Source organism: Pleurodeles waltl, chromosome 4_1 (genome assembly GCF_031143425.1).
Source record: "Pleurodeles waltl isolate 20211129_DDA chromosome 4_1, aPleWal1.hap1.20221129, whole genome shotgun sequence".
Classification (NCBI taxonomy): Eukaryota; Metazoa; Chordata; class Amphibia; order Caudata; family Salamandridae; genus Pleurodeles; species Pleurodeles waltl.
This window is the reverse complement of record NC_090442.1, coordinates 785,215,909-785,243,719: the sequence shown is the minus strand read 5'-3', so window position 1 is coordinate 785,243,719 and position 27,811 is coordinate 785,215,909. Positions and strand designations below refer to the sequence as shown.

At 42.1% G+C, this 27,811-nt stretch overlaps 1 protein-coding gene across 4 annotated transcripts; it reads left to right on the top strand.

Annotated features, from left to right (window-relative positions):
* Positions 1 to 1,109: 1,109 nt before the first annotated feature.
* On the top strand, positions 1,110 to 27,460 carry LOC138288174 (uncharacterized). Of its 4 annotated transcripts, XM_069229493.1 has the most exons (4): positions 1,143 to 1,192; positions 15,329 to 15,454; positions 16,019 to 17,008; positions 22,355 to 26,497. In XM_069229493.1, exons 3-4 carry the CDS (start codon positions 16,563 to 16,565, stop codon positions 24,657 to 24,659), a joined length of 2,751 nt encoding a protein of 916 aa, XP_069085594.1. In that variant the 5' UTR covers positions 1,143 to 1,192; positions 15,329 to 15,454; positions 16,019 to 16,562; the 3' UTR covers positions 24,660 to 26,497. The 4 variants fall into 4 exon arrangements, with proteins under 4 accessions (XP_069085595.1, XP_069085594.1, XP_069085598.1 ...); XM_069229494.1 differs by lacking the exon at positions 15,329 to 15,454 and having other exon boundaries at positions 1,110 to 1,192; positions 22,355 to 27,460; XM_069229497.1 differs by lacking the exons at positions 15,329 to 15,454; positions 16,019 to 17,008 and having other exon boundaries at positions 1,172 to 1,192; positions 22,355 to 26,499.
* Positions 27,461 to 27,811: the final 351 nt, after the last annotated feature.

The window sequence follows — 27,811 nt, the reverse complement described above, 5'->3', positions numbered from 1 at the left end:
AAGCATAATACTCGCCTCTGTGTCTTTATTAAAATCCAGTCTTTCAGACACCAAGGCTAGGAAAATCTTAATTAAGTACTTTGTTCCTCACTGATCTTGCCCACTTCCATCTCTGACTCCTGAAATTGTACCTCCTTCTATGCAGTTCAATAAAAAAATCTCTCACTTTCTACTTTCCCAGTATTGGCATGTACGTGGTAGGTATGTGCATGTTGCATTCTAGAATTTGCAATTTACTTTTTGTTGACAATCTTTTGTAGTTTTTTATGACAAGGTGAAGCAATATATCCTATTCTTTTTACACAGTGAATCATGAAACAAGCAGAAGAAAATAACAGGCCCGTGTGGCCACTGTTTATGGTTGTTGGCGGCGACAAAATCCAGCATATACAAAAATCAAAACGTAAGAAGAGTAGTAAACGTGATCTCCCCATTCCTTTCTCCAATCCAAACACCCTATAAACAACCATAAAAAACAATCATTTTCAATGCAACGGGTCTTGCATTTGTTCAAGTTAGAGCTATTAGCGTTGTAAATAAAAAAAAAATGCAGCGCGATCGCGCTATGTAATCGTGCTGCGGGAAAAAATAAACAGATAAAGTAGTCCGGACTCCAGGCTGAAAACATTGAGCCTCGTATGTTTTTGCTTTACTGGTGCTGTGTAGGTGGGATAAACACGGGAAAAGACATGATGTATGCATGCCTTTCACAAATGAAAACAAGCGGAATTTAAAAGGCAAGCCCAGGAACCAATGTAAGTAACTGACGTGGCATGGGCGTAGTTTGAAGCCCAAAGAGAGATTACAGAAAGGATGGAGCACTTTGTGCTCGCCCATAACAACAGTAGAAGTGAAAGTAAAACGATCAGAAAAGGAGAAAAGATGCGCAGTTTACTTTTAACATTATAACTAGGAGTCTACTCTTAACATGAAAAGTCCTGTTTAATAACAAACCAGGAATCACTGAACTTCACAATTAATAGATGTGTGCCAAAAGCACTCTCTTTTAACCCTGTCGCAGCAGCATAAAGTGAATGCGAGAATTCTTTCTTTAGCCGATCTAGTCGTTTGGTCGGCTGACTCTTTAGGTTGTTTTTCAGATTCAGGTGGAGCTTATTTTATCTGATGAATGAGAATACCCGCCTTAAACAAGTCGCTGGAAGGAAGCGCGGGAGTGACGCTCCAGCAGCAGGTTGGTAATGAATGGTGCTGCCAATTTAGGGAGTTTGCCGTCCTTTCAAAAGAAAAATACCAGACATTTGTTGTTGTTTTAAGAGTCTGCAGAAGGCCGAACATTATACTAAAGAGGCCTTTAAACCATATCGTATTTATTATATTGGAACATAGCTTTTCTACCTCTGTTTACTTTGGTTATCTAGCATCGGTGTTATGTAGCTGGCAGTCGTTGGTCGGGCGCGTCGTTGTCAACACTTGGTGTTTTTTTCGGCTTCGTCTTTTTCTCAGAAACCTCTAGTGAACGCTCTTGAACATTCCAGCGCGTGCTTGTTAAGTTTTTTTTGTAGTTTTTTTTTTTTTTTGTACGCCTTTCCCGAGTGGCTGTCATTACTTACAGACGTATGGTAATGTTTGACTCGGAACATATCTGAGGGAAGAAGGGGTGAAATATTGCACTCTAGCCTGCATTGGACCTAGGACTGGTTTAGGAAGTTTGAGCTACAGAATCTGGGACTTTCGTTTTCCAAATAGGAATGGGCGGTAAATAGGCAGAATCAGGTCCGAGATTGGGGATGTGGAAGCGGGGAGGGGGCAGTCGTTAAAACCTGCTGACATTCATGGGTCCTTGCACTGCTCTCTTCCCACTTGGTCCCCCGTGCTCTTTTTTTTGCCTGTGCTTTTTACAGTGTAATGATCCTTGTGTGAGCCAAATAATGTGCTTCCATGAAAATCGCAGCTTGTACTTTGGCACTATGTGCAAAGAGGAACTGAATCTGATTCAGAACTACTCTCCAGGGAGTCGAGGGGAGCGGTGTGGGGGGGGGGGGGGAGGGTTGCAGTCGTTAAAACCCTAACCGTCTTGCCTGCGTGGGTCCTTGCACTGCTCTCTTCCCACGTGGTCTCCCGTGCACTTTTTTCTTGCCTGTGCTTTTTAAGGTGTAATTAAGTTTGTGGGAGCCAAATAACCTGCTTCAATGAAAATTGCAGTTTGTATTTTGGCACTATGTGCAAAGAGGAGTAGAATCTGACTGAGAACTACTCTCATCACTAGGCAGATGAAACCATGAGCACCCACAAAGAAAATTAGATTGAGGGGCACGGGGAGCAAAAGATGCCCGATGAGACCGAGCAAGATAAGTGAAACCATGGGAAAGGAAAGGCAACAACATGAAAGGTTGAGAAAACTAGTTGAACTAGACCAAGCTAGAAAAGGGGAAAACAATCTAGAGGAAAAACAAAACGCAATAAAGTTGATAGCAGTAGATTGAAAATGTAAAACAAATTGGTCATAATATCAAAAAAGAAGATACTGAAAAAAAAGCTAGAAATCGGTAGTTGGAGTTGGTGACCTACAGATTTAATGTAGATGTCTGCATTATGTACAATAGGCCAGTTGGTTAGTTTCCAAATCCAATAGTCACCAAATGTTAGCATCAAGAGATATACAGTGCTCAATCCAGCAACTTTACTTCCAAATAAGGAAGCAAACATTGATAAATTGGATGATACTGAACATGATTGTCTGGAAATTAGTTGTGCACAAAACCCAGTGCAGATATTAGAGATACTTGCATGGAAGAAAATGAGTAATTATCTTTGTTGATGGTTCTGGCTGAGAGAGAACATGGGCTCATTAAGAGCAGGATATGCATTATGTACTATCTCTAGCATACTGGAACCTTCATGTCTTCAAGGAGTGTTTTCTGCACAAGTGGCAGAACTAGCGGACCTTACTAGAGCAAGCTACATTTCAACTCAAATTGAAATAGACTACACAGATAGTCGATATGGATTCAGCATTGTGCATGACTTTGGCCAATTGTGGTCACAGAGAGGTTTCCTGACTTCTTCTGGTTCACCAATAAGAAATGGTGAAAGAATTCATGATTCGTTAAAAGCAATTCAAATGGCTGAAAAGATTGCTGTGATGAAATGCAGTGCACATCATAGATCACAAGATTACATGTCATTGGGAAATGCGTATGCGGATCAAGTTGCAACGTTTTGTGCATTGAACGGCATATCCTTCAAAGGAGAATAGGAATTGTTACCTGAAGATGATTAAATCTATGCAAATTATGTGATGCGTGTCAATGATAATTTGGAAGAATGAAAAACTCTCCAAGACAATGTTGGGAAATATGAGCGTAGAGATTGGGTTAAGATGAAGTGTCCAAAAAAATTATGACATCTGGATGTCAGGAGAAGGAAAGGTAGTATTGCCAAATAGTTTACTGACTCAGATGGCCAAGTACTATCATGGACAAGCTCATGTGGGGAGAGATGCCATGGTTAGGTTATTTAAGCAGTTTTGGTTCAATCCAAAATTTAGACAGGTTGCCGAAGCAGTTTGCCACAGATGTGTTATCTGCCAGCAGATGAATGTGGGCAAAGAAACAATTGTCAACATGGGACATATAGGCATGGTTGGAGGACCATTTATCAGAATGCAAATTGATTTCGTTAAGATGCCTGCATGTGCTGGTTTGAAATATGTGTTGTGATTGTGTGCATTTTCATTCATTGGATTGAGGCTTACCCTACAAGGAGAAATGACAGGTCTCACAGTAGCAAAGTTACTACGTAGGGGAACAATTCCACATTTTGATTTTCCGGTCTCTTTAGAATCCGATAGAGGAAGTCACTTCAACAATGAGGTGTTTAAGTTGCTATGTTCAGCTTTTAAACATTGAGCAGAAGCTTCATTGTAGCTACTGCCCAGAAGAGACAGGACTTGTAGAAAAAATGAATGGTACTTTGAAATCAAGATTGGCAAAAATACGTGCATCCACAAATCTGAAATGGCCAGATACTTTGCTGTTGGTTCTAATGCCAATGAGAAGTACTCCCGACAAGAAAACAGGGTTGACGCCCCATGAAATCCTCATAGGAAGGGCCATGAGATTGCCAGCTGTACCTGCAAATGCTCTTGTAAACAATACAGATGACATGATATTGGACTACTGCAAAGGCTTAGCTGATTCGCTCTTTCTCTCATCAGGTGGAAGCTACCAAACTGCAACAATGCCAGGAGCAAGGACACAAACAAAAGGCAGGTGACTGGGTTGTGATCTGGAAGCATGTGAGAAAATCATGTTTGGAGCCTCGGTGGAGGGGTCCTTACCAGGTGATATTGATCACTACTACAGCTGTGAAGTGTGCAGGACTTCCAAATTGGATTCACACAAGCTATACTAGGAAGGTGGATAGTCCAACTGAGGAAGAAGAAAAGCTGTTGACATTACCACCACCCAAACATATTCCAGGACATGACAGGAGAATAAACGATCTGGAGATAGTGCCTGAACAGACTTCAGTTGACTTCCCTACTCCTGTGTCAGACGAAGTGGAAAGAATCCTGGAAGATGAGGATGAAATGTCATCAACGTCCTCAAATGAAACAGTAAAGGAACCGGCCCAGAAAGAGCAAGAAAGGGGTCTGGTCCAGAGAAGACCTGCTCAGAGGATGGTGTCCTCAGAAGCAGATCAGTCTTATAAACAAGACTGAACAAGTGACTGACCCCAGCGGGAAAGTAGTTGAGGAAGATCTAAGCCAAACAGATTTGACTCCTGAACCGGTTGCGGGAACATCGAAGGAGAAGAATTATAGTCCAATACTGAAAAAAGAGCATTAACAAGAAATTCTCTGAAAGGTGACAACTGGCCAGAAAAAAGCTCAATGTTAAAGAAGGCAAATCTGGTGCAATCAGTACAGGAAGAAGTCGATAACACCAAAAGTGAAGATCTGATTGATGGTGAATCAACTGATGGTCGAAAATCAAAAACAAAGAGTTGCCAATTGAAGATACTCTGGTCCTGGATGGGCATATGCAACTACTAATGAATGGCAGGAAGAATTTTTGTTTTGACAGACATTTCAGGTCTATATTATGGCACATGAAGAAAACTGATGGATATTTGTTGAGAAAAATAAATTGAAAATTTGAAAACTAACTGAAAGAGACTTTGTTGAGAAGAAAATATTTTTGAGAGACTTTGATAAACCTGATTTTGACAACTTTACCAATTTTTTGTGACAAAAAGGGTCCTGTGTGAATGAAGCTGTGAACATTATTGGAAAAAAAATAAGGAATGATTGAAACTGAAGATTGAACTTTTTTTTTTTTTTACTTTCTGATTCTTTACAGACCATTGGTAACCACAACCAGCAGAACACTAAAATAGAAGCTGTAAATACATGGGTAGTGGTTTGGTGATTGTTTGTGCAATTGTATGCTTGGTACTGATTGTGGGTGTGATTGTCTTTGATAAGAATGGGACCAACCATACCATAGCTATAGAAACAATGTTTTTTAGAATTAGTGCCTACTCTTTCAACAATTGATAGATTTAAAATAAATGAGAAATATTTGCATTCACAGGGAGAACTTTCTTCTAATCTTTTCTATGACTTATTGCATGAGTATGTTGATATAACAGATGTGAGAGATTGTTTGCACGCAGATTCCAGTATCTGTTGAGGTGGGAATTGCCTATCATAGTTTACCGCTTACTCGCGGCATAAGTTGTAGTCTTTTACTAACACGATTTTATACCGAGGAGTATATTCCGTATTTCTACTCTAATATGGATGTAGTGTTTTCTTTTGTACCTATCATTAGGGATCTTAATCCACTTCTGTGGTAGGACTTAGAACATGGTAAGTTGGGGGTTAGACTGTTGTCCTGGCAGCATGTATGGACTGGAATTACAGTATGCTTTGTTCTGGTTGTTTTACTGTATATCCGGGGTGGGGGTTGAGGGTTTGTGGGGTTTTATTGACCAAGTTTGTCAACATTTGTAGTTTGTTCAGCAGTGCAGGTATAAGGGTGAGATGTACTATATGTCCTTTCCTGGTCTTCCCATGGGGGTGGGGCTCGGGGGAAGGTGGTCAGCTGGGATGGAGAGCAATTCTGTATCATTATGGGTCGTCAAATCAACATGTTGACCTGGAATTTCCGGAGCTTGAAGAGTTACACTAAGCGCTACAGGGTACACTCATTTCTTAGGAGACATAAAATCCTCATTGCCTGCCTCCAGGAGACACACATGGCAGAAGAGGAAACACACAAGCTGTCCAGGAAGTGGCGGGGTCAGATGTTTTTCTCCTCCTTTTCTTCCTATGCACGGGGAGTGTCGGTATGGGTAGCACCGGGAGTTTCATCCACCCACATATACAGCAAAGTAGATGTTGATAGCCGAAATGTCCTGGTGGAAGGTATTCTGGATAGCATACATATAGTTATCCTCAACACACATGCTCCTAATACTGACGATCCCTCCTTCTACACCAGAATACCTGAGATCTTAGGGGACAGCGTAGAGGGGCCCTTAGTTTGGGTGGAGGATTACAATTATGTGATGAACGGTGATCTGGACCGCCACCCGCAGAGGTTGGGAACTAAGCCCTTGATGGTGAAGTCCCTTAGGGAGGTGATGACCCATTTGGGACTATGGGATGGTTGGAGGGAACTGCACCCAGAGTGGAGGGAACACACTTGTCATTCTAGAATACATAATACACGCACCCGATTGGACAGGTTCCTGCTGGGAGGTTTTGATAGCTCGCAAGTACTGGATGTCACACATATGGGTAGATTCTTGTCTGGTCATGCACTAGTCTGGTTACAATTTCACTGGGGAGCAGCGGCTGCCTCTCCAGTGCGTAGTTGGTGCATGCCTGCGGCCTTCCTTACGGATGCAGGGTGTCGTGAACGGGTGGGTGAGGCCATTAACCAGTATATGAAATTGAACTGGAACACGACACGGACTAGGGGCCTGGAATGGGAAGCTATGAAGGCAGTCATAAGGGGTGTGTGTATTGGCATAGCGTGTGGGGTACGTAAACAATTGGAGCAGGATCTTTCTGCGTTGGAGGAGAAATTGGGGGATTTGCAACAGCAACCACCAGGCGTAAACATGAAAGAACGGGAGGAACTTAAGCTGTACAAGGAGGTTAATAGTTGTTGAGACACTTTAAGCCGGATCACCATTAGAGGGTATAGGCAGCGACTGCACCGTGAGGGAGATAAATCTGGCAAACTCTGGGGTGGATTGTGAAACGGGAGGTTGCGGTCTCTCCTGTGCTGCATATTAGCAATGCTGATGGCGAATTGCTCACGAAGGGCACTGACGTTCTGCGAGAACTGACGGCGCACCTGCAAAGGGTTTTGAGAGCTGGTGCTGCCTCCTCTGAGGAGGGTGTGGGGGTTTCTGAAGCAGATGCGCCTTCCGCGTTTGTGCCTGGAAAGCAGGGATGCCCTTGAGACTGCGATTACTGTCGAGGAGGTGAGTGAGGCAGTTGCTGCAATGACCAAATCCCCTGGTAGTGACGGTTTTCCTGTTGAGTACTATCAAACGTTTTCCTTGTCTCTACGGGAGAGGCTCCTGGAGGTCTTTTAGGAAGCTCGAGTGCGTGGTAGGTTGCCAGACTCCATGCGTCAGGGTCTTTTGCTTGCTGCTTAAGCCGGGGGGGGGGGGGGGAAGGATCCTGGAGACCTTTCCTCGTATCACCTACTTACCATGATAAACAGTGATGTTAAGATTATTTGTAAGATTTTGGCCACCCGGCTCCGGGGGTTGATTCGGGGTCTAGTGCACAACGACCAATGTGGGTTTATCCCTGGTCGCAGTAAGTCCTATAATTTGCGCTGTTTGGCACATATCCTACATGAGACTGAATATGTGGAGATTGAGCTGGCGCTAGTGTCCTTGGACCTGGAAAAGGACTTTGACACAGTTGAATGGGGGGTACCTCTTAGAGGTCTTGCAGTGCATGGGGTTCGGCACCGGTTTCTGTGGTTGGGTATGGTTGCTGTATAATGCTCCTACCGCACAAGTTAGGGTGGGGGAGAGCTCTCTGATTCCTCTGAGATTGGGAGGGGCACGAGGCAAGAAAGCCTGCTTTCACCTCTTTTGTTTGCATTGGCAGTGGAGCCACTAGCGATTTGTCTTCGCGAGAAGATGGAGCTGTGGGGGATCCAGGTGGGACGGTCTACACATGTAATCTCCCTGTACGTGGACGATGCAATGGTTTACGTATGGGATCCTCTTTTCTCGGTGCTGATGCTGCTGCAGAGGCTGGAGGTATTTGGTGCTGTCTCTGGTCTTGCAGTCAACAGAAAGAAGTCACTCCTGTTCCCCTTGGGGTCCCTTCGTGGGATTTGGTCTGCAGACCTGCCTGGAGTAGGACTTAGATGGGAGGTTAAGAGTTTTCGGTACTTGGGCATAACTCCTACTTTGGCTGCACATGAGAAACACAATGTTGAGCGAGTAGTAGCTGGCCTGGAACGCTCTGTCTCCTTCTGGAACAGGTTAACTCTCTTGTGATGGGCAGGGCTGCAGTGGCTAAGACGGTGTTCTTGCCACAGTGTTTATACTTGGTTCAGAACTCGTTATTTCCGTTGGCTGCCTGGCTCTTTCGTCGTTAGGATAGTCTGCTGATCTCGCTGGTCAGTGAAGTAGAGTGGCGCTGCCGGTATTGCAGAAGGAGCTTGAGTGGGGTGGGTTGGTGATCCCTAACATTAGACACTATTATTATGCAGTATGCTGCTCAGTGGATGACGGACACAGATAATTTGGAGAAGAGGTTGTATGCTGGATCGTGCGACAGGCGGTCATTGGTACAGATGTTGATGTCGGGGTAGATCTGACCCCTTTGCCCCCTACCTAGTTAAGACCACTGCTGGGATATGGGAGCAGTTAGTTAAATATGCCCCCTTTGATAGGGAGCTGAAGTTGTGGGACTTGGCCCCATTTCGGGACATGGAAAAGTTAATGTCGGTAGAGGCTTGGAGACAGGGAGGATGAAAGGTGGCTGGGGCTCTCTACCCTAATGGGAGAGTTTCTCTCTTTTGCGGACGCTCAAGATTTGTTTGATCTGGGTCAATTCCTGCAATACGCGAGAATTGATAATGTGGTCCGTGAGATTTGGAGTAGTTTCCCGGTTGCCCCTGAGGCCTCATCGGTGCTGAACGGTCTGATCAGTTGGGGCGAGGGGATGTATTTGATTACCTGGTTTTATAAAGCTTTACGGGAGGATCAACTAGGTGTGATTGGTGTGGGACGTAAGGCCTGGGAGGCTGACCTGGAGGAAACCATGTTGGATGCTGACTGGGACCTAGTTCTTTCTTTGGTGTGAGCGGTTTCCTGTAATCGGAGATTTAATCTGCTACATTTTAACTTTGTACATTGAACATATCTTACACCAAGTAGACTAAAGAGGATCAACCCTACCTGTGACGCATGCTGCCCTAGGTGCGGTATGTTTGATGCTTTCTTCCTTCATCTGGCCTGGGCCTGCAGGGCAGTGCATGCTTTTTGGCAGGAGGTGGTGGCAGCGATTGTGGGGGCCACGGGGTTGGGGTTACAAGTAGCGTAGATGACCTGACTTTTGGGAGTGTTAAGGAAGACGCGAGGTCAGGGCATTCCATATAAACTGGCGCAGCTTGCGTTGGTGCTGACCAAACGTAGAGTAGCAGTCTGCTGGATGCGCTCCTGGAGCCCGTTGGTCTCCACTAGGCTCAGGGACTTATTGGAATGGTGTGCAGCTGAAGAGCAGCATGTGCGCCTGACACAGATAAATGAAAAGGCACTCGCTGATGTAGCTGCTTGGGGAACCTTGCTGGAACGGTTTACTGGGGGGGAGGACACAAGCTGTATAAGTAGTACGGAGGATGAGGATGAGGGGGATGGGGACACTGAGCTATATGAAAAGGGGGCGGCCAACTATGGTATGGATATGTTCCTGCTTTCATAAGATGTTTAATGTTTGGCCACAATGCTCTGGGTTTGGAGAGTGGAATTGAGGGTACTGTGTGTACAGTGGTTCTGTCTCTCACATGACTTGAATTTGGACTTGTTGACCTCCGGTGCGCCTACGTGAGGATATAATGTCTCGCTTTTATCTAGACTGTATGTATGCTTTTGTTTTACTTTGCCAAAACTCAAAAACAGTTTATTAAAAAAAAAATAAAAAAAATTCGACAGTTGTCTACAGTTGTGAATAACATGCTGACTAGATATTCCAGAGCTATTATCCTTGTGGATACAGAAATGGCTGTGGTAAGAGCTATGTTGTTTCAGAACCGCCTTGCGTTAGACATTCTTTTAGCAAATGAGGGCAGATTTTGTAAATTGCTAGGTCTGCGTCATTGTTGTACCTTCATACCGGACAACAGTGAAGAAGTTAGAGGTTTGATTAACAATTTAGTAAAAGATGAAGCTAAATTAAAAGAACTAACAGAGCTCACGGTTTGCGAAAAAGCTGGCAAAGGGGTGACTGCTGTGGGGAACTGGATTGGCGAGAGTTTCAATTATTGTGATTTGCCTAATTGGTATATATGGAATATGCTAATTGTACAAAGTGATTAAAAGAAGAAGATTTAAAAAGAATCGGAGGAGGGTAGGATTTCAATTGGAAATATATGGAAAAATTCGAAAAGAATTTATAAAAATGTGAATGAAACAAAATTTTAGAGAAACAGTGCAATGAAATATACATTTATTTGGGATGTGAGTGTGATGACATATATAGTCATTAGAGGAGGGATTGTGAGCGCAGATTTGACATGAAATAATTATTTTATGTAATCATACTGACGCACTAACATGAGAAATGCTTCAAATAAAACATAAATGTTAACATGAAAAATGTGTCTGTTTAGAGGCAGCCAACAGAGTGAAAGGCTTGCACGTATTTTTTAAAATGTGTTAACTTAGTGATGAAAGAAAACTATTCTGTCTCTTTAAGAACATGTACTTTGGAAATGTTAAATGCAAGTAATTCTTGTGTTTTCTGCAGTGCCTTTCGGCAGAACAAGGCCAGAGCTAATGTTGAAAGTCTGACAAAGGAACTAAAGGCATTTGTTCTTTCCTGTTTGTCAAGCAAGCAAGGTCACAGCATGTAGTTATCTGCCTGGCGAGCTAAGCTGAAGTATCAAATATAAAAATTAAAAAAAGTTTGCAAAGAATTGCAAGCTTCTTTTGTCTTAATCACGAGTTTATTCTGTGTTCGTATTAATGGAATGTGTTTCTCTTGAGGGAAAGATCTGATTTGTAAACATTTTCCTACCCCTTCCTGACTATCGTTCGGCAGCAAGTGCATTCTGAAATGTGTTGAACAAAAGACCTTAATAGAACAGTGCATAAAAGACTTTAGAAATAATTATTATAGTTTGAGCTTACGTAAAAAGGAAGAGGCAGCGAAATACAGAACATTTAAGCTAGTAGTGGAATATTTTCTGATTGGCTGAAAACTGCATATGTGCATAAATTATCCAATCACAGAGGTTTAGCAAGTTTAATGTTTGTGAATCAGACATTGGCAGTCATCATTCATTTTTCATTTTCATTTATTGCTTTCTGGTTTCCAGAGTCTTTACTTCTCATTTCTTATGAACTGTCACTTTGACATTTCATGCTTCAACCAGTCAGTCTACTGACATCTGGTGGTATTTTTTTATTTTAAAAATTATTTTCTAGGCTCTATGCAATAATGCTGGTGCTTAGTTTAGCACTTGGTGCTTGGAGCTTATAGTGTTGTGCTGCCTGCTTTAAATAATTAATTTGATGGTTCAGAGAACTTAGGGTCCAAATTTCTGAATTGTCACCCCTTTCGCTGCCCCTGTCCTTATGCTCAGGTTCCCTTGATTAAGTAGTAACCTGATTGCTGTTTACCTTAAGGAAAGGTAAATGTAAGAATTCTGTGTATTGTATATGTCTTTTTGTTGTGCAGGTTGCCAGCTGCCACTGTTTAAAATGCTGCTTCTATTTTTTATAGTGCCATAGCTAGATGCTTTCTAAATTAATGTTACTAAAACTTTTACATGATGCCCAACATGCTAATTTGAGGTGTGTGAGGTGTTTTCTCTATGCTTATGATGTGACATTGTTTATTTGCTGCATCAGATGTATACTCTCTCTTACACAGATATACATGTTATTGATTTGTGTTCTAACTATTGAGTGCATTGTTTTATTTTCTCTGATTAAACTACGATTTTTTTCAGGCCAATCCGTCAGCCTGTGATGCTACTTTATTTGTACCATTTGGTGTTGAGAATAATTTTTGTGACCTTAGCATTGTTAATATAGGGAAATAAATGTTTTAATTGATACTAAAAGTTGTGGTTATTCATGGCCAAATGGATCATAGCGCGTCATACATATATTGATTCTTTGGTGATTATTATTATTATTGTTTTATGTGTCAGTAATCAATATGTCAATCAATGTGGTAATCAGTAAAATCTAGACAACTCAAAAGGTTCATCAACCTTAAGGCAGCGTCCAACCACTCGCTATTATGAAATAATAAGATGAGAGAAGGATCTGCGCTGCAGCAGGGGTCAGCAAAGAGAAGCTGCATTAACCAAGTAATTCTGTTGCTTTAAACATGTGTGGTTGGTATTTCTACGTACATCATAGGAAGGCCAAAACTTTTGGTATCAGTGGTATTTATTTCTACACCCAGTGCCAGATTTCGTGCAAACGTTTTTAAAAAAAAAAAGATGTTAAAAGTGTGAAAAGGAGTGATTCATTGGATGTTTCATTGAGTGTGCAAAAACCCTGAACTCTTTATGCAGATTACATATATGCGTACATAACATCTTAATATCTTTGGAAACCATGCACATATTCTCTCTGGTTATAAAGTGCACGGTTAATCTATATCAATACGTGTAGTCGAGAACTTTACTTGTACAATTCCTGAAAACTCAGGTTTAAAACACTGACCAGTGGACCTTTAGCACCGTGTAAATTTCAGCAACCATGTCGACCTTTGTTTCCTTCTAGCTTGTGCAGGATGATATTGAGATAGCGTAGTTTGAATATGTTAATTATTAGAAGTGTAATGCTTATATAAATGCCTAACAAATGCCGCATAGAAAACGACAGTGAATAGTAATTTGCTTAAATGTGCATTCGAATGATACCAATGAAATGCAGAGATACCGTGTTGTGTGTATGAATTAATGTTAGTTATAAAAAATGATTGTTTGCATCATAATTAATTGAGCTTATATTGGCATTTACAATATTGCATTATACTCATAGGCCTTAAGTTAGCGTGAGCTGCGGATTTAGCTGTGTAGCTCTCATATTAAAGCATATTTTCTGTTTTCCAGTGTGCTGACTCGTAAAGGGGCATGACCCATCATTTGTTCTTTTCCTTCGTTTTATGTATCTAACTTCATCCTGTTCCCATCCGCATGCTAGCTGCCTTAGTATAAGTTTTATACAGATTTTGAAACAAAAGTATACAAAAGAATGTACAAGGACATTTGACCATGGATAAAGAAGCTCATGACCCGAAAGACGTGCCAAGATGGTGATGAAACCCCTGGATGTGCCACCTACGAAAAACGTGAATTATGAAGACCAATCAAAGTGTTGTAAATTATCGTGGGGTGGCAATTAGGATTACCTAATGTATAATATGATAGGTCAAAGATAGTGAGGTATAGTAAATGACCAATAGAATTTTGGGGGAAGGGGATATGAAAAAGGATAAAAACTCATGTCACAGAAGGGACGTTAGAACTAGGTAGGGCATGCTGACGATTTTATCCAGAAACTCTGTCACTCTATTTGATGATTGGGGACTTAATAAGATTGTCCTTGCCCATAGACTGCCCTTACACTTCTCCTCCTTATGAGGGAAGTGCTCCCTGTCTCTTACACGAAGCTAGACTGAAGGAGATTCGACTGATGACCTGAAGACGAAGTCTGATCCTGTGTGCTGAATAAATCCTTGGAGGGTAATTATGACAATGCTATTGTAATTTGTCTGCTTGCTTTTCTTTCTAGGTACCAACTGCTGTATTTTTTAATAGAGGCCATAGCTAGATGTTTTCTAAGTTGGTGTCCTAAATTATTTTGCATGAAGCCCAACATGCTGATGCTAATTAGAGGTTAGGGTAGGTAATCATTTTGACTGACCTGATTAAACACAGACTGACGTTACACAATGCTGAACTGAGAATTACGTGAAATTCATTGTATTCCACTCTACGTTTACCTTGTGTTACATTCTTATGTCTATGATTTTTGCATTAATGAAATCTTATTATGGTTGCCATGTTGTGATGATGTTCTTATGCTTCTTGGTTTTGAGATTAACACTCCTGCTAGTAGATTGCAATCAATAGGGAATAACATTCATAAAATTCTATCAAAGGGTGTGGTTATTCATGGCTGAAAGGTCATGGTTGCGCCGACAGTTTGATCAATGTCTTTATCCAAAGTAAAGTATATTGTGGTGCTAAACATTGGTGATATTATTGACATTCTACTTGACATATTGATCAGTTATCTCGTCCTACGGTGTCTCACCACTGGGTCAAAAGATTCATTGGCCTAAAACGAGTCCTAATGTGTATAAAATTGGCATAGAGGGACGCGTTAACAGTTCAAAATCTTAGCTACATAAACATTCAGTTTGGTATTGTTCTAGAGACTGTGAGCCACATTAAACAAAGCAGACAAAACACTTATATAAGTGATGAAAAGCCCTTTTTATTTAGATCTATTAGGAAAAAACGTATTACCCCTTTCTGCTGTCAAAAGCTGTCGTAAACTACTTTAATACCTACAGCAGCAACAAGCTTGTTGTCTCATAAGTACATGGTGTAAAACAGTGTGCTGACGTACCTTTGGTTCAGCTCATCGGGGGTAGTTCCTCGTTGGCTAAAGAAAAAGATAAATCATTTCAACACGTTTAATCGTCCTGTTTAAAAACTACGTATTTTCATACTTGGCGAAACTTGTATAAACACGGCTTGTTTTATGGCACAAACTGTGAATAGGAAATATGTTACTACAGTATGATAACCTTTTCTGTAGCAGGTTCTGAGTGAAATTCATTATTGGCTTAGCAAATATATGTTAATTTCTACTCGAGTTGTGTGCTTCATGCACATTTCCTAAAACGTTTGCCTCGTCAAGGCTCTATACGCGCGGCCTCCACATGCACAGTTGAGGTAGAACCTTTCTACCTTGATTTGACCGTATGTTTTATATATATATTTTAACATGTTCTCACACACATTCAAAACATATTTCGCACACCTACCCTCACACAAAGCATGTGTCAAATAATCATTCCCTTCACTGAAGCACTTACACTGCCGATTGCTCTTTCCACTTGGAGAACTGCAGATTGTCACGTCGAGGCCTGAGCCAAAGCAGCAGGGAGCAAAGGGGCTGTCCCAGGCAGTGATAAAGAAGAACATGGAGCCCTTTCATCATTAACAATGGCCATGACAGCATCTTGCTGGTGAGGGAATTGGCGGGGGCTTGGCCCACGGATTGTCACACACAGTTTGCTTAAAATGATGTTTTCAACAAAACTTCACTTGGATGTAGAAAACCTCCTTCCAAGTTGCAGCCGAGAGATTAGGTGCAAGGCTTACCAGAAGAAATGGTTTCCTCGCTGTCTCTAATACAGTCACCATCTAACTACCAGAAAAAAGCACAGAGCATGTTCTCTTAACAGCCTTTCCTACTGAATTCCAGCACAGTAATTCCAACTCCCCGATATGCTGTTCTGGATATTTCCTCACATTTTGATTGAGTAATTTGTATATATGCCTTCGGAGTTATGTTCAAAACAGCCTTTTAACACATCATATTTTCAATACCCATTTTCCTCAGCTGAATAGATTTCTGGAATTGCGGCCACAAGCCTTCTATGTGTGTGATGTATGCTTCAAGCAAATAGTGAAATGTTAAACTTCAGTATCATTCAATGTTATCATTTTGTGCATACCCACATTTCAAAAGGTACTAGTGACTGAACTACCCGTATCCTGATAATTATGTTTTTTTTTTTATCTTAAAGGATGGAGTCCTTTCCACAATGATGTGAAGATTGGCCTTGTAAATACCAAAAGACGCGCTGGTGCGAAAGAGAAAAGATGACAACAGCAGAATGGCTCATGACACGTCTAAGCGTACTGGATGTGTTGACATGAGCTGCACAGGTGTGAGTAAATAGGACATCCTCTATAGGATGTGCGGGAGCTAGGTATGACAATAAACGCTCCTGTGAGTAAGAGACAACCACATACCACTAGATGTGCGAAGAGGGAGACAAGTCATCTCTACAGAGGTTTCGGTAGAATTGCAAAAGACCTGGGCATGACAACGGATGCATGTGTGTGAGTATCAGCCCACAGAACAGTTCTTTGAATGTCTCAACAGACCTGCATGAGAGCTGAGTAGGACAACTGATGCACACAAGTGAGCGCAATAAGACAGACTATTTCTGGAATCGGCTTGGAGGGCTACTTAGAAAAGGCCAATTGTGGCATTAGCTGCATTCAAAGTAAAGATATTAAAAAGGCTTGCTTTGGACTTCTAAAGCTGTTCTTTGGAAATAACCAATGGATAATAGTTTCCGATGCCCAGCACCTATACAAAATAAACTCCGAAGGCAAAGAAAACACAATTGGGGTGACTTAAACCACGTACAAGCACATCTTGACGAGTCTCTTGTGTATCTTGGTAAGACATTTAAGGATCTAACCTCAGAAGTCATTCATTGGTTCCAGACTTGCTGTTTTACTCACTGTATTCTTCGATATCATAAGGATCCAGCTGGTCTGAAGAGGGCCCTATTGAATATTGTAAACCATGCTTATGGGGAACATCAAAGTTGTGGGGACTGGTGTGTATTTAAAGGAGACACTCAAGTGCACAGTCCTGGAACTTTCCAACCAATGCTGTCTGACAGAATCCTTCAACACAAGCTAAACAACCTCTTCAGAAACCTATCTGAGAAGAGCGAAGCGATAGCCTGTGGATTCACCATTACCTACTCGCAGCACATGTAAGGATCAAATAAGGAAAGCTTTGTAAGAGTCTGGTGATTTAGCATTGGGAATGGTTACTAGTGTTGAAAGGTAATTATTGTGGTAAATGAGGCAGTAAAGAGACACAGTGAGGGAGATGTGTGTAAGTGAAAGTTAAAGCCTTAGTGTGGGAATAAGTGAAGCTCTGTTGAATTGTATGTTAATAGTGGCCGGGAAGCATGATGTTCCACGAGAAGGTAAGTAGAATGTGTTGTGGGGAAAAATTAAACTACAGCCCTATTTTGCAACTTTTCATGCAGGGGGAAAATCATGGGTAATATTTATTTACAATTGAATGTGTAACGTTTTAGATCTTTTCCAAAGGTAGTTACATGTTTGGTTGCTCGTATATCTTCTGAAGTTCTCGTTCTTTTACTGTTACCCAGACTGGGACTGATAAGAAGAGCAGACAAGGGCTCTGCTTCTCCTTTTTGTGTAATACCTGCAAATGTGTTGGGGAGGAAATTAGCATTACCCCCTGGAAAGCACAATGAGCAACTATGGGGATTCTATTCAGAGGTATGGCCTCAACTGTTTGTAGTGGGACTCTGTGTACAGTGCCTAGAGCCAGCGGCAAAGGGAAGTTTGAGTCAATAGCACGGCACTAAATTTTTCAAAAGGACCCAGAAACTTGTGGTGCTAAGGACCCTGTTTCAGTGGCTCACAGGAGCTAGTGTAGAGAACATTTTGGCACGTCCTAACTATAGTGAGGCAAACGTTATAGATATGGCAGTCACTGGATCAATAGTGAAACTTTAGATAACAAGAGCTAAGACAGGTCCCCGTTGTTCTTATGAGAAACGGCCAAAAAGACCTTGAAGAAGAGATACATGGGAGAAGCTTTTCTGCTGCGCAAATAGGTTCTCTCTACATATAACTTATAAGTTGCGAAGTGAAAACGAGGCTTAGGCTGTCGGAGTAGAGAAGTCTTCCACATCTTTGTAATAACAATATCTTGTTTTTGTACTCCTTACAAGTGTTTCTGCTCGAATCTGTAACTAAGAACAGAAGTGAAGGTAAACATAAGGGTCAGGACCGGGGATAAACATAATGGAAGGTATTGCTGCCAAACTGGCATGCAGCTTGCATGGATGGTCGGCAATAGAGCAGATGGTACTAGAAATTTGAGAATGTTGCTCACCCACAATTGGTGCAACAAAATAGAGAATGTTGTAGCTCACCTAAAACTGAAGTAATGAGAGACTGAGCACGGGAAATGGTCCTTAAGTTCTGTGATACTAGCATCCCTCTTCACTACTTACTGCCTGTTATACCAACTGGCATGTAGGGTAGCAACGAAGGACCTGCACTTCTTTCTCTCTTGGACAGGTTTCTGTTTGGTGCCCCAGCTGTGGTTCAGGGTCTTCATTTCAATTGCTACAGTTGTTTTTTTTGGCTTGACTCTTTTCCGTTTGCCTTTAGGTCCAGTGGAGAGCTTTCCTTGTGATGGATACTTGTCCCCCTCTGATGGTGTGTCCCATCCTTCTCCATCTTTTCCTCATAATGATGGTGTCCGTGCTCTTTTGCTTGAATCTGGTGAGCAGTTCCTGGATGGAGATAATTCACAGCCAGAAAATATGCAAGATTCTTCTCACGGTACTGATGTGGGTGACTGATGGTTTGGTGATGTAACTTTTTGTCATCTGCCAGCATTCTGATCCATATACGTGTGTGGGCAGACTGCATCTCTGGTAAAGCCTCTGCTTGATGTTAGTGCTGTATTGAGATGACATCCAGACATTGTGAAGCATCCTGAAGGCATTCCTGGTCTTTTTCAGTCTGCTCTTGATTTCACTGCCTGCCCTCTTATCATGTCTAATAGTACTGTATAGGTAGGTGAACTTTTCAGTCTTGGCTAGGTCCTCTCCATTCACTTTGTTGGGAGAAGTGTTTGTAATGTTGACTGGCATGACTTTCGATTTCTTTGTATTGATCTTCAGTTCCACTTGCTGTGCATGGATGTTAAGGCAAGATGTCTTTTCCTGCATATGCTGGTGTGAGAGAACAAGACCAGGCCATCTGAATACTCAGTGTCCTCCATTGTAGAGAATAAGGTCCATCTGATGCATATGGCTTGGTCTTCAGGTGTGCATCAAATCTCCCAGTCTATGACTAGGTTGAAGATCCTCACTGACATCATGCATCCCTGTCTCACTCGTCCTGACTTCGAAGCTATACTCACTATCCCCTTCCTTGCAGGTAAAATTATCTCGAGGAGGAGAACTATCTGCTGCGTATGTAATAAGCTCTTAGTATATGCCAGAGGCTGTCATGGTGGGTACTGTTGAAGGCTTTGTCAAAATCAATGAACTTGATGTTGCGTAGAGTAACGATCCGATCAACACACCCTGTACCCGGCCTGCACTGGACTGTACTTTTCCTAAGTTCTTCGCAACTGCATTAGAAATGTGCTGTATAGCGATTTTTGCCAGGATCTACTTTGGATTGTGAGACTGGTGATTCCACCCCAGTTGTTACAATTGGTTAATGCTCCCTTCTTTGGCATCTTGGTACTGCTGTCTGATTCCAGTCAGCTGGTACTGTCTTTCCTTCCCAATCAGATGTAAACAGTGGCTGGAGGATCATGACTGTTGATTCAGTATCTGCTTTGAACATTTCTGTATTCAGATTGCCTTTTCCATTCTAGAGAGATGGGAGGGCAGTGATGATTTATTCCTTCTGTGGTGGGTGTTGTTCACATCCAAGTCTGTTTGCTTTTCCTGGGCGCCAGCTTTGCTTGTTGTTACTGGTCTGGTCATGACTTCTTTGAAATGCTCAGCACAGCATACTTCCTGCTCTTTCTCTGCTGTGAGTAAATAGCCTTGCATGTCCATGATAGGGATGTTGTATGGTGCACAAGATTTACCTCTTTGTGATCTGGAAGACCTTCCCACATTCTCCTCTTCTGGCTGCCTCCCCTGATTGGCTGACAAGGTTATTATCCATGTACACAGGCTTGTCTGCGTTTGACAGTCTTTTGGCTGCTCTGTTTGCTTCTACGGGCTGATGCTTGCACTTTTTCCTTCAGCCTCTTGGATTTGGCCTCCAAAAGTGTTTTGTGCTGCCCTCCTGTCTTCAATAGCTTGCCTTGTGTTTTGCCTTATCCATTCTTTCCTCTTACTTGTCTAAGCCCCCAGGCGTGTTTCACTGTTCTTCACATACGTTGAAGACACCTGTTCCCTTTTCTTGTTGAGTCTGTCTGCAGCTTGCTCAGACTGATCTTCCTGTCTGCCAGGAGTTGGAGCCTGTTTTTAATGGTATTGAGTGGTTGAGACGGTGTATTATGTGTGGTTGAGTTTATTTGATCCCATTGGGGAATTCTTTTCTTCCCTTTGAAGAGATAACAAATCGTTGCTTCCAAGAACATTCTTGTCCCTTGATAGTTTGTGCCTTGGGGCCTGCTGAAAATGAGCTGTCTGGGTTACCTAATGCATTTGTAGCCACAGGACTAGACTTTCTTGGAGCTGATTTGTTCTTAGCTAGCTGATACATTGATCCCTACATTCTATCTCTGGGTTGAAGATGTACAAGCTCTCTTTTCCCTGAGGTAGTTGATGGCATATTGATCATATATGCAGGCTCCTTGTGTAGGAGGCTGGTCTGGTTTGTAAAGGGTACCTTGGGTACTTACACCTTATACCAGGTCCAGTTATCCCTTATTAGTGAAATGTAGTAGTGTTCCAGCAGCTTAGGTTGATAGAGGTAGCTATAGCAGAGCAGCTTAGGCTGAACTAGGAGACATGCAAAGCTCCTGCAATACCACTTACAGTTACACAGTACTTATACACAAGTAAAGACAATACTCCTTGTTACCCAAAATAAAGGTATTTATTTGGGTGACACAGTAAAAAAATATCTTAGAGACAATACTCCTTCTGCAGGTAAGTATTATACACAATATATACACTAGACACCAAAATTAGACAAGTAAATAGTAATTGAGCAATGCAAACAATAGGAAATGTTATAGAATGCAATGGGAGAAAATAGGTCTAGGGGCAACATAAGCCATATACTAAGAAAGTGGAATGCGAATCACGAATCCCCCCCCCCCCACCCCCCCCCCCCCAAGTCAAGTGTAGTGTGTCCCGAATCGCTGGGAGAGTAAGAATACAGTGAAGCAGGGGAGAAGGTCGCTGAATGGGTGTAGACTGGTTTATGCAAGGAGGGCACCAGCTGTGCCCTTCAAAGCATTTCCAGAGGCTGGGGGAGGCTACCCCTCCCCAGCCTGTAACACCTATTTCCAAAGGGAGAGGGTGTAACAGCCTGCTCTCAGAGGTAAAGCTTTGTTCTACCTTCCTGGGACTGGGCTGCCCAGACACCAGGAGGGCAGAACCCTGTCTGTGAGGTGGCAGCAGCTGTAGCTGCAGTGCAAGCCTCAGAGATCTGGTTTGGCAGTACTGGGGGTCCGTGGTGGAGCCCCCAGGATGCATGGAATTGGCTCCCCAATACCAGATTTGGTATGGGGGGACAGTTCCATGATCTTAGACATGTTACATGGCCATATTCGGAGTTACCATTGCGAAGCCACATATAGGTATTGGGTGGCAAAAGAAATGCTGCAGCCCATATGGATCGCCTGGAACTCCAATGCCCTGGGTACCTAGGTATCATATACTAGGGACTTATAAGAGTGGGGGGGTCCAGTATGCCAATTGAAATTCGTAAATGAAGTCACTGGCCTACAGTGACACATTTAAAAGCAGAGAGAGCATAAGCACTGAGGTTCTGGTTAGCAAAGCCTCAGTGACACTCTTAGGCACTACATACGCATACGCATTAGGCCATACATTATGAGCACTGGCGTCCTGACCAGCAGGATCCCAGTGAGACAGGCAAAAACATACTGGCATACATGTGAAAAATGGAGGTAACATGCCAAGGAAGATGGTACTTTCCTACACCTTGTCATAAGTAATCCATTAGTCCAGGAAGGATCTTTTCTTGGATAAGTTCTTCACTGAGGCAGGCAGGTTAAGCGCTTCATAGAATAGGTGATGCACTGAGGCCTTCCTGCAGAAGTATCCGCTTTTCTCTGGTTGACTCTCACAGGGTCTGGTGAAAGCTGAGCTGTAGATAAAGTGGGTTAGCTGTCTCAGTGGGAAAAGTCTGCAGCTCTTAAAGCTGGCAGGGTCCAGATTTCTCTGGTCTTGATGACGAACCCAATGTTGTTCCTGTATATCTGCTCTTTAAAATCATATTATTCATGGTTTGTGGTGCACTATGTGTTTGTGACTCAAGGTGGTGCTAAATCTACAATGTTCCTGGGTCATACATATTCCTACTTATTTAGAAATAACTGCATGTTGTATTTTCTTCCCCAGATCTGATGGAAGAGACTTATCGACTCTCTTCAGTGATATGAAGAAAGGAGTTGGATTTGACAAGTTTGCTGGTGCGAGCAGGACCTCCCAGTTTTACGTTAACAACAACAGTCTTGCTGGTGTCTCAGATAGCGGGGACCCTGACAAGGAGGTTACAAGTGTGAGCATAGAAGAAGAGTATTTACTTACTGCTAATGCTTTGACACAACTTTCAGACAGCGATGAGGAGGCGGTGAGATGTGGAGGTGTGTACAAGGCGAAGGAGGACCATTTTAATGGGAGTTATTCACTGAGCCTCTCAGGAGAAAGTGATTATGAAAATCGATGTAGTGATGTGATCATTGAGAAGAAACAAACCATTGAAAGGAATGATTTGAATCAACTTTCAGAAAGTATGGAACACAAGATGAGATGCACAGGTATAATCCAAGAACAAGAGGGTGAGGAACTCATGACTAGGAATGCTTTGGTGGGTCTTTCAAAGACAGTTGAATGTCGGCATAAAAGTATGAGCAATGTGGAGCAGGAATTACATTTCACAAAGAATGACCTGTTGAGCGTTTTAGAGACTGAGAAGGAACCTGTAAATAGGAAAGTGTTAACCCTCCCATCCAGGAGTGTATCTCCTCCTGACCAGCTTCTAAAAATTGACGATGACTTCGCAGCCCCAGGACCTATGAACTTAAGGTTACAAAAGAAAAGATCAAGCACTTGCAGTGAGTTAGACCACATACACGCATATGTAGGCAAATCTCTACAGCAACTTGCAAAAACATACAAGGAGCTGACTTGTGAAGTTCTCTTGTGGTTCCAGTCCAATTGTTCAACCCAGTGTATTCTTCATTATTGTAAAGATCCAGCTGGCTTGGAAAGGGCTTTGTTGGGCATTGTAGATCATGCTTACGGGGATCATGAGGGCTGTGGGCACTGGTGTGAGTTTAACAGACATTTGGAAGCTTACAGGCCTGCAACTTTCCAACCAATGCTATCTAACCCTAGCTTAAAGCCGAAGCTGAACGCCCTCTTCAATAAACTTGCAGACAACAGGGAAAAAGTAGCACGATTCAGCTCAAAGAAAGTTATGAAATCTCCTACAGCTGTCAGGTGTGAATCACATAAGACAAGTGACTTAGAAAGTCCTCTGCCTCTGAGAAGCCGACTAAAGAATGCAGGATATACAGACCTTTTTCCTGAAAGTATGAATACTTGTGTTTCTGTAACAAAGAATACAAGATTTCACAGCATCTCCAAACATGAGGCTAGCAAACTAGAAAACTATGAACTGAAAAGGGTTAGGAATCCAAAAAAAGAATGTGTGAAGGAGAAATCAAAATTGTCCCCATGTTTGTCAAATAAAGATGATGAAGGCAGTTCTGCCGATTTGGAGACTCCACCTCTGCTATCCAAACCACCAATGGAGTTTTTTTCAGTCAAACAGCCCATGGTCTTGGTTTTCTTCGATCTAGAGACCACATCTTTAACAAAAGATTGTGAAATAGTTCAACTGGCTGCAATATGTGGCGAGAAAACCTTTGACAGATATATTTTGCCAGTAAGAGGAATGTCAGCCGGGGCCTCCAGGGTCACAGGTCTCACTGTGTCCGGGGGGGTATTGCGCCTTCTTCACAGGCCACTGCATGTTGTTCCCTTAAGGGAGGCATTAGTACAGTTTTTGGAGTGGTTGAAGGGGTTTGGACAGTGTTTGCTGGTGGGCCATAACTCCAAGACTTTTGATGCCCCACGACTGTTGCTACAGCTGGACAAGAAAGGCTTGGCTGAGACTTTCTGCCACACTGTGCTGGGATTTCTGGACACATTGCCATATTTCCGGGAAACTAGACCACATTTGCCTAATCACCGACAGCAAACCCTTGCAAGTGAGCTACTGAAGGTTAAATATAATGCACACAGGGCCCTGGATGATGTGAAGATTCTGCAGAGTCTCGTACAGAGGTTTGCAGACCATGCTGCTCTGGCTAAACATGGCTTTTCTGCCACATGGGTCTACCAAACTATGAAATATGAACTCCAGAAGCAGAAGAATCTGACAACATTTGCTATTCTGGAAAAGAAGAAAGTAATTTCCAAGGGGATGTGTGAGAAAATGGCTGGTTCTGGCCTCCAGGAGTATGATTTGAGGGTAGCTCATGCTCAAGCTGCATCCCGGGGAGAACAAGGGAGGGATGGTATAATGAAGCTATTGACTGAAAAGGATGATGGAGGCAAAATTCGTGTCACTAACCAGGCGAAGGTACTGGACCGCCTAGCCCAATTTTATGATATAGAGTTGAATTTGGGTCGGTGACTATAGATATAAATGCTATGTTTCGAGGCTAAGAATGTTGTATTAAATTTTGAGCATAGCAGGCTTGAAATCTCTTCTAAGGAGGTGTGCCAGGTGTGGAAGCAAGCTACAGTGGGATATCATGGGGTCTAAGCATTCATTTGAAATGGGAGACTACAACCTATCTTACAAATCAGGTTTTGCAGTTTTCCTGCTCAATGAAAGATCAATATTTGTTGACTGGTAGACTTTTCAAAACAAAAACAAAGTATGTGATTATCGCAATGTGTTTGGTATGAGTGTACTTGGGCACGCAGATGAACACTACATTTTATTGTATGTGATTGTATGTTTTAGCTTTGTTCATGGTTTATGTTTTTAAGTGCATGAATGATTCTTAGTTTTAAACTTTATAAGATGTTTGGAAAAAACGTACGGATTGAATAAATTTGTCTTTGGAAGAAATCAGATCATAGTAAATTTCTCAGAAGTACTAGTAGCCAGCATTCATGCTTTGTAGATGAGAGTGGAATTATTTTCTAAAAATGTTTTCTGAACAGTTGGATAAAACTACACTGTCTAGTGTGATTATATTTGATGCGAATCAGCCGTAGATCTTGTCCTTGTGGAACTGTTCATACTGTAAAGGTTGCTTGAGTAATAATTTAGGCCCGTTTTGCTGATCAGATTTCATGTTGCAATGCAATATGCAAGGTTATATAATTATTGTAGACTTTAACCTTCTTTGAATCTTTGCATGTATTATAACTTAGACCTTCCATGTAATGAGTGTTGGAAATATCTCTAGCCAGAGAGTGACATTCAGTGGAAATGCTGAGAGGGTGGGGCTGAGAAGGTGGTTGTCTTTCATATAAACATTTATGAAATCCCACGGTTTAGGGAAGTGCAGTGGAAGAAACCCTATGTACTTGAATGTTGATAGATTAAGCTATATTACTAATATCATGGCCCACATGCAGGTATGGACGTTTTTGGATTATTTGGAGAATATGTCTAGAATAGAAGATGACCACAACACACTGCTCGTATTGAAAGGTTGGTATGTGTTGATAATTTTCTGGTTACAGTGGCCCTCAAAGGAGATCGGATGGTATCCAACAAAGTGAATACAGTGACCAGCAGATGATCCAAAAAAGCTTATGGAGTCAAATATATAGCATGTTTTATTTAATAATGAATTAGAAACCTATGATAGGATAATGGAAACACTCAAGGGTCTTGTGGCAATATTAAGAACAAAGCCAATTAACATACATTGCTTGCACCAAAGAAACCTGCTACATTGGTTGAATAATGAATACAGAGTTGTCCAAAAGTGCTAGCTTAAAAGCTTTTCAATTATAGGGAAGGCTGCAATAAAGTTCCTGGTATTAGAGCGGAACACAAATTGCTTTTTAAGAAAAACAGATGATATCCAGGAAGAAAATTTGGAGGCTTTAAAAAGGCAGTAGAGGAAAAAATCCAGAGGTATTTCTTAACAATGGTCACAAAGGGGCTTAGTAAGGATGATATCAGCTAAAGAACCATAACCTCTCTTTTTATCCTTGTAGCCTAATCCTTGACAAGAATGACATTGTGGGGAGAATTTACAGTTGTAATTTGTGTAGGGGATGAATTAATCCATGTTTACTTTGCGGGAATGAAAAGACGCTGTTAAATCCACCTGAGTTTTATCTCTGGCCTGGGATCTATTTAGGAGCAAATTGGCCCCTTGCAGCCCCAAGGTGGCTAATGCTGTTTTTGCAAAGAGGGAAATTTCTACCTCTCAGCTTGGGGCAGAAATTGTAGCTATTTAGGTCTGGCATTAGCCCACCATATAGATATATATTTATATTTACTCAAAAAACAAAGGTTAACTGCTTGTGTGCCACGGATGTAATGGTTACGTCCTGCGGCACAGTGCTGCTGTGCTGAAGATGTAATAATTACATCCTGGCACTGGAGCATGGGGGGAGCACTAGTGCTCTCCCGTGGGCCTCAAACCCCCCCCCCCCCACCCACCCAGGGCAGGAATGGAAGGGGAATCGCACTGCGATCGGGCAGCAGGAATGCCAACTAGACACTAGGGATTTTTTATTTTTGTGTGTTTATTTTAGTACTGGGGAGCCGCCCCTTAGGCAAAGGTCGCTCCCCTGTGGGGTGGATATTATTTATGGCCATTTCTGCCCCCTTAGGGGCAGATCGGCCTATGATTTTTAGGCCGATCTGCCCTAAAGGGGGACAGAAGCCACTGGAACGCCAGGGAATTTTCTTTCTTTGTTTTATTTCTGTGTGGGGCACCCCCTTGGCCAAGGGTTGCCCCCCCCCCCCCAAAAAAAAAAGGGGGCATAGAACTGTTGGCCATTTCAGCTTCCTTGGGGGCATATCAGCCTAATTATTATTATTATTATTATAATTTTTTTTTTCAGGCCCATCTGCCCCCAAGGTGGGCAGAAGCCACTTAGGCACCAGTGAGTGTGTGTGTGTGCCACTATCCTTGTGGGGACTTGGGTGTGATAACACACTCACGCTGTGGGGACTTTAATGGACTGTCTTCTAAATGGTAAAAAATGGTTTCAGGAACATCTGTGTTGATTCTTAGAACTTTTTTAAAAACTGCCTTGTGGGGACCTGTGTTTCACTAAGTGTGTTTACATTTTTTGCTCAGCTCTGCCCCTGTAGTCAAGAGGCGGTACTGCAGTTTTAAGCACAGTTGGCATTTCAACACACTTTGCTCACCAGAAACACACTGGCAGCAGAAAGAACAGACGTTTCAAAGGAAATGCTGCAATTATTAAAATAAAACGTTATTTATATGAAGTATTGTATTTAATTATGTATTTAATTTAGACTTTTTGAGCCTGAATATTGTTATTGGTTTTATAAATATTGCTAAAAGCGACTTGGGTCAATTTCGAATCCCAGAATACTTTAGTATTGCTGTTTGATTCTTAACTGCAATTAAAGAAAGATAGTGCACTATGCTCCGATACAATATAAACTGGTTTAATTATTTTTAGCCAAAAATTAGAGGCATCAACGCTTATTGCTACATTTTAATATCTGTACCAGGAAGTCAGTCTTGTTTTGCTGTGTTTACATTTTAATTTGCATTATGAAATTGCTCTTTTAGATGATGGTTAGATGGGAAACAGCCTTTACGACACAATGCC